The sequence below is a fragment of the Armigeres subalbatus genome, chromosome 1 (assembly GCF_024139115.2).
Source record: "Armigeres subalbatus isolate Guangzhou_Male chromosome 1, GZ_Asu_2, whole genome shotgun sequence".
In the NCBI taxonomy this organism is placed as follows: domain Eukaryota; kingdom Metazoa; phylum Arthropoda; class Insecta; order Diptera; family Culicidae; genus Armigeres; species Armigeres subalbatus.
The window spans coordinates 272,799,808-272,813,852 of NC_085139.1; the positions used below are offsets into that span (position 1 = coordinate 272,799,808).

Consider the following 14,045-nt stretch of genomic DNA (forward strand, 5'->3'; position numbering starts at 1 on the left):
TCGAGGCTCAGAAACCTCCTTCCACGAGGCTTGGAAGCCTCCTTCCAAGAGGCTTGGAAGCCTCCTTCCAAGAGGCTCAAGCCTCCTTCCAAGAGGCCCGGAAGCCTCCTTCCAAGAGGCTCGGAAGCCTCCTTCCAAGAGGCTCGGAAGCCTCCTCCAAGAGGCCTCGGAAGCCTCCTTCCAAGAGGCCTGGAAGCCTCCTTCCAAGAGGCTCGGAAGCCTCCTTCCAAGAGGCTCGGAAGCCTCCTTCCAAGAGGCTCGGAAGCCTCCTTCCAAGAGGCTCGGAAGCCTTCTTCCAAGAGGCTCGGAAGCCTCCTGCCAAGAGGTTCGGAAGCCTCCTGCCAAGAGGTTCGGAAGTCTCCTTCCAAGAGGCCTGGAAGCCTACTTCCAAGAAGCCTGGAAGCCTACTTCCAAGAGGCTCGGAAGCCTCCTGTCAAGAGGTTCGGAAGCCTACTTCCTAGAGGCATGGAAGCCTCCTTCCAAGAGGCTCGGAAGCCTCCTTCCAAGAGGCTCGGAAGCCTACTTCCAAGAGGCCTGGAAGCCTCCTTCCAAGAGGCTCGGAAGCCTCCTTCCAAGAGGCTCGGAAGCCTCCTTCCAAGAGGCTCGGAAGCCTCCTTCCAAGAGGCTCCGGAAGCCTCCTTCCAAGAGGCTCGGAAGCCTCCTTCCAAGAGGCTCGGAAGCCTCCCACCAGGAGGCTCGAAGCCTCCTTCCAAGAGGCTCGGAAGCCTCCTTCCAAGAGGCTCGGAAGCCTCCTTCCAAGAGGCTCGGAAGCCTCCTTCCAAGAGGCTCGGAAGCCTCCTTCCAAGAGGCTCGGAAGCCCCCTTCCACACGGCTCGGAAGCCTCCTTCCAACCGGCTCGGAAGCCTCCTTCCAAGAGGCTCGGAAGCCTCCTCCCAAGAGGCCTGGGAAGCCTCCTTTCAAGAGGCTCTGGAAGCCTCCTTTCAAGAGGCTCTGGAAGCCTCCTTTCAAGAGGCTCTGGAAGCCTCCTTCCAAGAGGCTCGGAAGCCTCCTTCCAAGAGGCTCGGAAGCCTCCTTCCAAGAGGCTCGGAAGCCTCCTTCCAAGAGGCTCGGAAGCCTCCTTCCAAGAGGCTCGGAAGCCTCCTTCCAAGAGGCTCGGAAGCCTCCTTCCAAGAGGCTCGGAAGCCTCCTTCCAAGCGGCTCGGAAGCCTCCTTCCAAGAGGCTCGGAAGCCTCCTTCCAAGAGGCTCGGAAGCCTCCTTCCAAGAGGCTCGGAAGCCTCCTTCCAAGAGGCTCGAGGCTCGGAAGCCTCCTTCCAAGAGGCTCGGAAGCCTCCTTCCAAGAGGCTCGGAAGCCTCCTTCCAAGAGGCTCGGAAGCCTCCTTCCAAGAGGCTAACTCGATTTCACATGGAATTGCTGTATGCGTTTACAGAAATAACTTCCATAGAAGAATGTACACTGAATTCTGTTTTCACACGAATTTTTTTACACAATTTTATTTTATACGATTTTCTTGAAGTTACACGATTTTTATTCTAACGATTTTCACAAAGTTACGCGATTTTCAAAAAGTATATTATAATTTGTTTGTGCCTTATCAGATTGTGAATAAGAGAATTACAAAGTATAGAATATGTTCATGGCATGGTCATCCAAGAAATCCCTGAAGTCGGCCTTAAGGTTACTTTGAACATCTGTTGTGAGCACATTCTATTCTATAATCCACAAAGGGCATGTACCATATTCAAAATGGAACGCATGATCTTTGGTTCACGTGTAGGTAGACCCTAAGGCCTTATTTAATGGATTTCTCGGATGAATAAGAAACATTTCTGTGGACAAATTTAACTCAATATTCCACAAAGGGCATGTATCATATTCAAAACAGTCCGCATAGCCTTTGGGTATGTAAATAGACTTTAACGAAATTCTTGGATAACTGGAGATCTATGTAGCATCATAATTGGCAGAAAACCCTGTGCATCATTTTTTCGTAACTTTTCAAAAATATGCATTTTATGTTTACACGATTTCTCGAAAATACGCGATTTTTTTGTACACGATTTCTCGAGAATACGTGATTTTCTTTTTGCACGCACGCATCAATCGTGTAAAAAAAGAATTCAGTTATATAACTTTATAATCTGGAATAGATTACTTTCTAGAGAATGCCAAATATGAAAAAAAATAATTCCTTTATTCTTTAAGGTTCTATTTTTGAGTGCAATTCTCAAACAATTCATCCTCGAACCTTGTTGTTGAAATGCATCATTGTAGAAGAAAATCGTTTTCTCGGAATATAATTAGTTTCTCCGCCAAACTTTTATTCCGTATTATACATGGTCGGGGTTCTGCCTAATCACACCAAGCGTCAATGAAAAAAATCAGTTTTTTTGCTAAAGTTTTCGTGTAAGATTAAGTTAATCACAAATCGCATTGGACATCGTTCAATATCCTACAGAATATCTTACAACAAATGTACGCATGAATTCCTTTTGCGAACAAAATATCACAAGTCAGTCAAAAAGCCGCTTGGTGCCGTTTGGATGAACCCCGACAACATGATGTTAAACTATTGGTAAACACACTGGAAATACCTACTGTCGATTGCTATCATCATTGAATTTGAATATTTACTCAGAAAGCAAATTTTCACCGTTGTTCCCCCACGCCTTGATCATTTATTACTTACGTTGTTCGTTGCAATTTGTCGTTGGAGAAACGATGGTAGTGATTTGTTTTATTTGAATGCTATAATTTTTTAAAGATTTGGAGACAGCTGCGCTAAAGAACAACTTCAGGGTTTGAAACTTAAAACGACATCTAAAAATTGCTGGACATACACAATTTGAGAGTTCGTCATTCTAGTTCAATTTTCAATTAAAATTTCAGATGTTACACAGCATCAATTCGTATTACAATCAAGGATGGTTTCGATCGTGTGATAATTTGTAGGAAAAAGCTTATTTCAGAGGCTGAATTAAAAAATGTGTTGTATGTCGGACTTTCAGCACGATGCTTTTTCTTCAAATCTGCCTAACAGTTCGTTGTGAAATTTATACAACGAAATATTAGGCAGCGTTCTACAAAAAAATCACGCCAGTCAGTCTCTAAAATGAGTTATTGATAAACTATTGAATGATCGATCCCAAATTACTAAATAATCGGAACAATCTTTGATTACAATACTGTTAAGATAGCAGACATTCAAATTTTACAAACACCACGATCACCTTAAAAAAATGATTTTTCAACCGTGTTTGCGTCAGACAAAACAAAGGTCTCAATCTATCTATCGACCTGTCGCATTAGGCAGTGCCGAACAAAGATTGTTGACTAAGATAAGCAATTAGACACCGCTGTAAACATCGCAGTAAATGTTTGACATGTGTTTTACTGCCGTCGTTCCATTGACTACCATGCATTAGCTAGCAGCAAGTCCCACCGTATCTGGGCAACCACCACCGTTGAATTAATTCATGGTTCAAATAAATCCGATCACCCGGACATAAGAACATGATCCCCGATCGCGATCGCAATCCAAATTAAGTCACACGACCGCTTCTTGCATCAGAACACGGCTCAAGCGTTCCCACTCGAACGACTCACCTGAATGGCTCCAGTTCTTCCAGTCCTTCCCACAGAGTATAGACCACTCGAAGTCAAGCTCGTTGTACGAAGCCATAGTGAAGGCCGGGTTCTTGCTGCCAGTGTTAAAATTGCCTCAAATGCAAATCGATCGATCGATGATCGAAGCTTGATCTTCAATTTGTTTATCCACTTTGGCACAGAACACTCACAAACATTTACACACGCACTTTTGTTTCACTACCTCTGTAGTAGTCGTCGCACTTTTTTTTTCCTGCCGGTCTAAGCAAGTATCAGTCAGTGACCGATAATTGCACCATTTTAGATATTTGCTTCACTTTTCTTCTCGGAATCATTTGCCTCTTTCTCGGTTTTTTTTTCTCCGCCCGATTTGCGGCTCAACATTCGGCGCGTCGTTTGTCAAACTTTATCTGGGTTAAAAGCTGCCCAAACCGATTTCGTTTGCCACTATTGACACACACCACGACCACGATTGATCATATCGCGATCATCACCCTATCCGAGTTTTGTGGTTTCACTAAGCCGGGTAATTGAATTTTCCATCAAGACCCTCCGATTTCTTCTGACCTGCTGCTAGCGCACGCCGCATCGAGATTTCGCCGGCTCTCTTTTCACCTGATTGGCAATTCACATCAGATATTGTCGGAAATAAAAACCCATATCAACTGCGTCCGACTACCGACCGGGACCGTGGGCAAAGACGACGGAGACGAGTTTACGATATATCATCGGCGGCCGCGTGGATTGACGAAATCTTCGCACTGATCTAAATTTTTAAAAGGCCTTTTCTCATCGGACCGTTGACGCCGCTGCTGCTGCCGTTGCACGATCACCGACATTCCATAGGCTCAGTTCGAGCACGCTCTCGTCGAAGAGTTTTGTTTCTTCAATCCAACCGGCACTAATTGCATTACTTTTAATATGGCTTCGTCTGTTCGCCGATGATCACTAAGCACTATCACTAGAGAGCGGGTCCCCCCAACGGTGGTGGCGCGGTCGGCGTGGCTGTCGATCGATAGCAGCCAATCGTACTAAAATTTCGGCAAAATACTTCGCTCTATTAGGCCATGTCAGAGGTCACCCCGCACAGCCGGTGATGTCGGATGCAGACCGGTCGTCCACACTTCTGCCAGCGAAGCGAGTATGACGCAATTCAGTCTGCGATGATCGTTTCTTGAACTCGGCAACACACTTGAGTGCGTACAAACCGCGCGCGCAGCACAACCACACACACGAGCGAGCGTCCTTCTTTGGCGATGATATTCCTGCGCCGCAGATGAACCTCTCTGCAATATCTGTAAAATGAAACAGAAACCTGTTTTGTAAGCAAACAATCCTGAAAAAAAAACTTCTCGATTAAGAATAGGGTGACCATATGGTATTCTTATTCAGACCGTTTCAAGTCAAGTGTCATTGCATTTCCATCCTTTCTGAATCAATTTGAACAATGTGTGACTAAACAAGTTAAATGTAGTTTCAAAAAGGAGCTGATGAATCCAATCCAATCCGATTCTAAGTTAGATTTCAAACGAAATCAAGGGATTCTAATCGTTAATTAAGTTTATTGGTATTCAGTAGAACATCAGAATACCACCCATCGGAAATTTGGGTCAGAACTCCTATGAAATTCGTGGAAAGTTTTTAAATTTTTGTGGAAAGAAATATTTATTTTGTGAAATTTTTTTTAACTGTTTATTGCTAATATTGATTTATTTATGAAATTTTTTTTCCGTGTAACATTTTGATTTTTTCTTATGGAAAATTCTTCTTTTATAATAGCAATTTTTGGATTTTAAAGGCTGATTTATTTTTGCTTTGTAGAAAATTCTTAATTGTTTTTAGAAATTTTGCATTATTCGTGAAAATTTTATATTTATTTATTGGTATTACCCTGATTTCTTTTTTGGCAATTTCCTATTTTTTAATAGAAACATTTCCAATTTTTGGCGGGCAGTGTTGTGCTGAATCATTATCAGACGGTAATGATTGCAATTTTCATGTGAAAACTATTCACGTGAAAACAGTAGGCGAGTTGTCGCCGGCGACAACTTTTCAAATTTTGCAGTCGATAATAACGATAATAAACACAGAATTTTCATTCAAACATTAATCTTTACTAATATCAAGTAACAGTCCTGTTATATCTTCAATTTGGCGTTATGGTTTCATGGTTGTAAGGAAAAAGAGTTTAAAAAGTAACGGTAAATGCTTCAAATCAAGATACGATTTTCAAACGATTCTTAATCGCTGGCGAGTTATGATCATTTGATAATTTTAAAGTAAGATCGCGGGTGAGTTTTGATCATCCTCGATTTTTTGAAAATTTGATTTTTCACATCCCTATTGGAGGGAGATTTTTAGTTAAATACTATTCCATGAGAATTTGAAATGAGAATCTGGAATTCCAGAATGAGTTATGACATATTTATTATCTTAAAAATATGAGACGCATTGTCACAGACAAACAGACGTAACACATTGAACATTCACTCATCAAATTCATCGTCATTTAAACACTAACGGCTGTTGATTCCTGTTAGTTGGGCAAATCACGAACCAGATGGCGGTATTGAGCAAACGTCAAACTAGAGCAAATCCGACGCGCGCGCCACGAGTGATCGATTGGCCAACTAATGATTATTTGAATTGACCAGTTAATCAATGAACGATGGAAATTTGACGAGTGTTATGTCTGTTTGTCTGTGGCATTGTTCTGAACTCTTTTAAATTCTTTGAAGTTTCTTATGGCTTGCAAGATACTGTGGCCAGAATTGAAGCAATGGTAATTTCGTATTATACGTCTACAGTTCGAACAGCCAATCTTAGAGCTGTCCTCTATAGTTTTTGGCGTTCACGTGAGTGTTCAACTCGATCCATAGGAATACATGATTTTAAGTCATATATCTGCGTAAGTCATCGAATAAAAGAGTGACAGTGATTCTGACCGTCTATCGTAATACTGCTTCCCAGGTGGGCCCTATCGCACTCGGTTCCTCCCACTAACATGTGGTTTGTCTTCGATGCATTCACCACCAGTCCAACATTTGTTGCGTCACGTTTCAGGCGGGTATACAGTTTTGTCACCCATTCAAATGTAAGCGAAACAAACAAATTGACTGGATCTTATGAAAATCGTTTCCCGGCTGTTAAGGCTGGTCTACAGTTCGGAAAGCGCGTCCGCGGGATTTGTTACGGGATTTTGCACCGGCTTTTGTCAGGGAAAATTTTCCACCGATAAGTCTCCTTAACAGTTTCGTGATTGGATTTTGCTTCGGGTTTCGAGAATCTGTGTAGCCGTGCCCATGCTTGAGTTTCCATTTCTGGGTTTTGGTTCGGATTTCTTTATACAAACACACACGAGCGACAAGAGGAAAAGATAACGAGAAGAGGGAGAAATAGCAAGAGAAACGGAGAGATTGAGTGAGAGAGCTCGAACAGCACAAGTCAGACTAAAAAAGATCCCGAAACTTGATTGTGATTGTGACATGAGTTGCAGTAGCTTGTGTGGAACATGTTTCATTTCATTTAATTAATTTTTACATGTGTGCTGCTAGGGAGATTGAGTGGGAGAGAGAGAAAGAGGAAATGAGAGAGCGAGTGAGTGAGACTAAGTAAGGGGTGACAGAGTAAGAGAGTGAGTGAGTGAGTCAAAGTGAGGGTGAGAGTTAGTGAGTGAGTGAGAATTAGTGAGTGGGTGAATGATTGAGTGAAAGTGAGTGAGGAGTGAGAATAAGTGTGTGTGCGTGTGTGTTTTTTTTTTCTTCCTAAGCAATGGAGGGGGAATCTGCTCAACAGACATCCTGGGTTGTCCAGGAAGTGCGGGGTTAGGGATCACCTCCAACAGCAAACGAGGGAGGCAGGACTACATCCCCGACCCGCTAAACCGTTTCCATTGCCGCCAAGCCCATAGTCCCTTCGGTACAACCAGAAAGTAATGCTTCAAAGGGGGGCAGTGCACAACGCACCCTCGAGGTTAGCTGCGTGTCCTTGCAGCATCGAACATCGTTACTCGGTTTTGACGGCTTGTGCCAGCGCATTGCCGGCTTTCCATGTGGCCTTATCACGCCCTATGTCCTCGGAAGGAGGGAAGGGTCGACTTCACGCCTGCTTCCCTCTGCACGACTGGTATCAAGAATGATGATGCCGCGTGCACCCCAAATTGGCCGCTCTGCGATAGGGTCTATTCGCCAACACAGAGGGACTCCGACGCGGTGCCTACGCCTGCCCCAGCCTTGACGAGGACCCTTTTCCGTCCTCGGGCTTGAAACCCGCCCGGTTGACCGACGCCGCGAAAGCGACCATGTTGTTCTTCGCGCTGACACTTGTTCGATAAAAGGATCGAGTTCAACCACAGGGCATGACCACCGGTATGACCCATGAAGCCGACTCCGATCCCTTGGACCACCTCTTATTTGCGCCTGAACTAGCCATCCTTGAATCCACACGCCACCTTCTGTGTAGCTCCGAGACGATTTGGGCGATAGCCGACAAAACGGCGTTCCAGCCAACTTCATCTTTACACATCCTCCGAACTAGGTTGTCCGGGGTGGTGGCCAGACCACATGTGGCAAGCATGTGTATGTGTCCATCTACCCTTAGTGGAACTGTCCCACGCACGCTGCCATTTGACCATTGAGGTCAACCTGACAGTCCTACGGATGCCTCTCGTGCCGCGCATTTCGAAGCACTCTATGTTTTCACCGATAACGATGTCAATAGGCATCATACCGGTGATGACGCAAAGTGCATCGTGCGACACGGTACGGTACGCGCTCGCAACTCTCGCACATGAGCCTATTCGTACTTTCTTACTTCGTTCTGTAGCAGTTAATACGCAGGGCCGTGCCCCAAGCTGGCCCCCCATACCTCAGTATGGACAGAGCAACGCTAGCCAGAAGCTTGCGCTTGCTGGCATAAACCGCAGAGCTATTGGACATCATCCGGGACAATGCCACTATAGCTGTGGAGGCACGCTTGCAGGCGTAATTGACGTGGCTACCAAAGGTGAGCTTATCGTCGATCATTACCCCCAAGAGTTTGATGGAGCGTTCAGAGGTGACCGTGCAGTTGCCTGCCCTTATCACCGCTTGTTGCTCCGACTTTCGGTTGTTAACATCAACCACCTCAGTCTTGTGGTGAGCCAGTTCTAACTTCCTGGAACTCATCCACTCCTCCACAATTGCGATCGAGTGGGCTGCAGTCAACTCCACCTCTTCGATCGATTCGCCGTAGACCTCCAGCGTAATATCGTCAGCGAAGCCGACGATTACCACGCCCATCGGGAACTTCAACCTCAAGACACCGTCGTACATGACGTTCCATAACACCGGACCCAGTATGGAACCTTGCGGAACCCCTGAGGTTATGTCAACGCACTTCTGCCCCGCCTCCGTGTCGTATACCAGTACTCGATTCTGGAAGTAGCTTCCGAGAATCACAGGTACTCGGGAATTCCAAGGCGCTGGATCGCATCTGCAATAGCTGCCCAACTGGCACTATTGGATGCATTCCTCACATCGAGAGTCACTACTGCACAATAGCGAACTCCCCTCCTCTTACGCTGGATAGCTATCGCCGCGGATTTGGTAACCGACAAGATAGCGTCTACGGTCGACTTAGCCTTTCGGAAGCCAAACTGGTTACTCGATAGACCATCCGCACCCTCCGTGCGTATCAACAACCTGTTGAGGATGATCTTCTCGAGCACTTTCCCCGCCGTATCAAGCAGGCATATTGGTCTATATGCCGACGGATCCCGCGGTGGTAATTTGCGCCTGAACTAGCCATTCTTGAGTCCACGCGCCACCTTCTGTGTAGCTTCGAGATGATTTGGGCGATAGCCGATAAAACGGCGTTCCAGCCAACAGATAGCCGAACCAATGCTACCTGCGTACCTGCCAGACCTCTCCGTAGCCGAACGGCTGCGGTGAGCGTCTCCACTTCACACTGTCGCCGCAGTGCCGTGACCAGCTCTTCGACTTCGGTGATCTCGTCCAGATCTTTAACCCTTAGATTCACCTCCGTCGTGAGTGCCCTCACCTTGACCGTCTCGCCTAGGACTTCCTCCGCCAAGTTCTTGTAGGCGGCGCCCTTTTGCGAGACGCCCCGCTTCAGCTCGAGGATCATTTCGCCCATCCGGGTACGTCTTTTTCGACGTACGTCGGCGCCGAGTTCACCGAGCTTGACGTCACTCCTCATCACCTTCAAGACGTCCGAGTACTTGGCCTCGTCCGCCGTGATGACTAGGGCATCGCCCCTGGAGCGATTGGCGCCTACCCTAGACTTCTTGCTACCCTCATTCGCCTGGGCCTTCCCTACGGCCCTTGACGTCTTCGGTTTCCTCATGTTCTTGACCAGGGTCCAGCAGACGTTATCCCCCTCTATTTCCCTGGTCTGGGGCGCCTGAGAGCTCTCAGCCTGCCGTAACCCCATACCACCGTCTTTCCTGGGTTGATGGACCTTTCCAGGTCCTTCCTTCCTCGGTTTTAGAGGTACCTGGCCGGGGTTCAGCATCCCAGCCCCACTACCCTTGTTCGGGGTAGTAACCCTCCGCGTTTTGGAGCGGCCCCCAGGGAGCTCATTCCCTGGAGACTGTCTCCTCCGTTTTTGTGTCTGCTCCGTTGGAGCAGTCACCCCCGACGTGCCCGCGAATACTTGAGCCTCAGTCTGGGTAGACTTTGGCACCACCGTCTTCGCTGGCACGCCCTCGGTCGATTCGACCTTGCCCGAGTCCGCGAATCCTTGGGCCTCAGTCTGGGTAGACCTCGACTCCACGGATTTCACGGGTTTAGACTTGGCCGTTCCGACCGCCCTCTCCAGCTTGGCGTCCAACATCGACTTTCGAAGTTTCAGCAAGCTCCTCTTGAGGTCCTTACTGATATTATGCTTCGATGACGCAAAGTCGATGATGGCGTCCAGCTGTTCTATCGCCACCTCGAAGGCCGAAATCCCATCGCGTTTGCGGTTCATCGCCCCCACAAGCCATGGGCAGTAGCCTGGGACACGGTTATATGAAAAAAAAAAAAATCAGTTCCTGTTTGATTTTCGGAATCCTTCAGGGTGCTATACTATTCGTGCAAAATTTTAGCTCGATCGGTGAAACTATATTTTAGCGCCGGAGGTTTGCATTTTCCATAGGATTTAGTATGGGAAAACTCAGTTTTACAAAGAAAAATTCGTGGAAGCGTCCCATTGTTCTCAAAAAATAAACCAACACAACTACCTATAGGCAAATTTTACAATAAAACTTTCCACGAATTTTTCGTTGTAAAACTAAGTTTTCCCATACCAAATCATATGGAAAATTCAAACCTCCGGCGCTAAAATATAGTTTCACCAATCGAGCTAATATTTTGCATGGATAGTATAGGACCCTAAAGGTATCCGAAAATCATACAGGAACTGAAATTTAATTTTTGTCCCAGGCTAATGGGCAGTCCATAACCTCTACCGACGTAGCCTGGGAGGTGGTTAAGTGACCCACGCTGGCGCTGCGCACCGAGCTGCCGACTATTGCCTTTGGTCTCCTAGGCGGAGACCTGAACAACCCACCTCTTGCGAAAAAGTTGCTCGGGAAAAGAGGTCCACTACGCCAGAGCCCAGCATGACACGGTAAAGGACAATTACTGTGGACGGTGCCCAGGTACCCCACAGGCTCCATTAAAGGCCTAGTTCATTATTTCACCCCTCTCGGTACGGGTCGCTTAACGCCTTGGAATTGGGGGTTAGGGACGATGGTCCCCTTGGTCGCACCCACTCACTCTAGCTGATGCCAGAAGGACAACAGTGCTCAGGCTGCACTACCAGCTAAGTACAAAACCCTTAGCTGGCTGTCGAAGACCATCGTCATCGGAAGACCCGTGGAATCGTATGATTGGAACTTGTGAGGACCAGAGCTGTGTAGGTCGCTCCTTCCCAGATGTCAACTCACCATTTCGCAGCCCCGAGTGAGTGAGCGAGTCAAAGTTAGGGTGAGAGTGAGTGAGTGAATGAGTAAGTCAGAATTAGTGATTGAGTGAGAGAGTGAGGGAGAATGAATAAGTGAGTGAGTGAATGAATGATTGAGTGAAAGTGAGTGCTTCTAATCATGTGAGATTATTTTCATCGGCTTTTTTTGTCCTCACTACTGCTTTACATAACGGTTCCGGCGGCCCCTGGGTGATAGTGGCAAAATTGACTAATCCCTCGCAGTGCAGGTATTACACTGCAGAATAGTCAAATAACAATTTGAGGATGATACTTTTGGATTTTGTTTAATCAAACTGGCCTCTTGTAACCGGAAGTCCCCGAGAAACCAGAATAGATGTTAAAACATCAAAGTTTTATCCATATGACATGTTAATGTGGAAACAAAGAAATATTTTTGTTTGCCCTGTACAGGGTGCGGCAGAAAATAATGCGAAAATGTTTAAACTTGAATATTGGGTTAATTCGCGTAGCTAGTGAATTTCTGTTGAAAGTATATTTGTTTATGTTTACTTTCAAACGCCGCACCGAGAGATTGTAATTGTTTTATTGCAAATTTGTAAAAATATACGCAGAAGCAGTGATTACTAGTTTGCTGCTCGCCCAGAAGAAGCTGAATGAGATTGCTATGGTGGTAGGATGTCTTTTGACCACAGTCAAAGAAAATATAAACCCTTTTAAAATGTTGGTTCAAATGTTTTTTTTTTCAGTGTGGAAATTGGGTTTTTATTTTTTGCATATTTTTCCAAAAAACTTCTGGGAATTTCAGGAGAGTCCGCCATACAACACTTTTTGTGAGTCTTGTCATTTTAGAGTTACATCGATTTTTAAAAAATAAATGAAAAAAAATTAGGCCCTCATCAAATGTTACTATTGACAATTTTTGAAAAACCAAGTATGCAGAGTGGCTTAGAAATACCTCGTTATGCCCACCAAGTTTCATTCGATTCTGAGATGGTGCTGCCAACCGCTGGTCGAGTTGGCGCGAAATTCATCACGTAGTTTACGTCCTGCGATCGTGTCTTCTACACAACCCTGCTTTTTTATTTTCTCTGTTTTTCCTGCAAGTGGTAAATAGGCAAGTAAAAGGTAAAACAAATCTCGCTTAACTTTTCAAAAGGACCTAAGTAACATTTTTTTCATGAATTAATTTAAGTACTGCAATCAAAAGCTTTCATATTGTTCTGTTGATTGCGCTATTCAAATAAATTCATGAAAAAAATGTTACTTAGGTCCTTTTGAAAAGTTAAGCGAGAAATGTTCGCGAGTATTTTGCATTGCCTACTTCTGGCTACAGCTAGAATACACTCCACAGAAACTCATTCCATTTTTTATGGCAATTCTTTAAAATTTCCACAGAAAATTCATCCAACTTACGACGCAACATTCCACGAGAAATCACATTCCACATTTCACCAGGAAACCCTTCAGAATTTCCCGAAAAAAATCTTTGTAAGTTTTCATGAGAAATTCAATCGAATACCCATGAGAAATTCATTCAAATATTCATGAAAAATTTACCCGAATTTCCATATATCTCGCTCAACTTTTCAAAAGGACCTAAGTAACATTTTTTTTCATAAATTAATTTGAATAGCGCAATCAACAGAACAACATGAAAGCTATTGATTGCAGTATTCAAATTAATTCATGAAAAAATGTTACTTAGGTCCTTTTGAAAAGTTAATCGAGAATTATTAATCCCGATTATCTAGAATTCATCCGGTTGTCCAAATTAAATTAATTTTTATTTCCAAGGAGAGTTATTCTGAATTTCCTCCGAAATCTCCGAAATCTAAAAATCCACAAGAAATTCATCCGAAATTCCACAAAATCATCCAAAATTTCACGGGAGATTCGTTCACATTTTCAAGGAAAATTCATATAAATTTCCAAGAGAAATTCATCTCAACATTCAAGGAATATTATACTGAATTTTTTAACTTTCGAAATTCAATTGAATTTTCACAGGAGATTCATGCAAACATCCAAGGGAAATTTAACAGAAAATTCATCGCAATTGCAATGAAAAAACCCTGATTAATCCACCTAGCGGTAATGGTGCCTTTCTCGTGCATTATAAAAATAATATTTTGGCCATTACTCTTGAGCCCATAGTCCGATCTGCCCAATTTTCAATAGGAAGCAATGGTAGAGTATCTTGCGTCGAATGCAATTTGCTGCGAGTAAATCGACTAAGGATATGTGCCTGAAAAATGAGTGACATTTTTACTCAATTTTCTATAAAAAGTGGTATTTTGGCCATAACTTGGAGCCCATAGACTGATCTGACCAATTTTCAATAGAAAACAATGGCAGAGTATCCTGCGTCGAATGCAACTTGCTGCGAGTAAATCAGTTAAGGATAAGTGCATTAAAAATGAGTGACATTTTTCTGTAATAAAAGTGATATTTTGGCCATAGCTTTGAGCCCATAGTCCGATCTGACCAATTTTCAATAGTAAAAATGGCAGAGTGTCCTGCGTCGAATGCAACTTGTTGCAAGTAAATCAG

General features: G+C 44.6%; 1 protein-coding gene across 1 annotated transcript in view; it reads right to left on the reverse strand.

Moving 5' to 3' along the window:
• LOC134207614 (uncharacterized) overlaps positions 1 to 14,045 on the reverse strand; it is a 531,539-nt gene that overhangs the window by 505,605 nt on the left and 11,889 nt on the right. The window contains exon 2 of the mRNA XM_062683333.1: positions 3,567 to 4,861. Coding sequence (XP_062539317.1) covers positions 3,567 to 3,642 — 76 coding nt within the window. The 5' untranslated portion in view covers positions 3,643 to 4,861. The remainder of the gene's footprint in view (positions 1 to 3,566; positions 4,862 to 14,045) is intronic.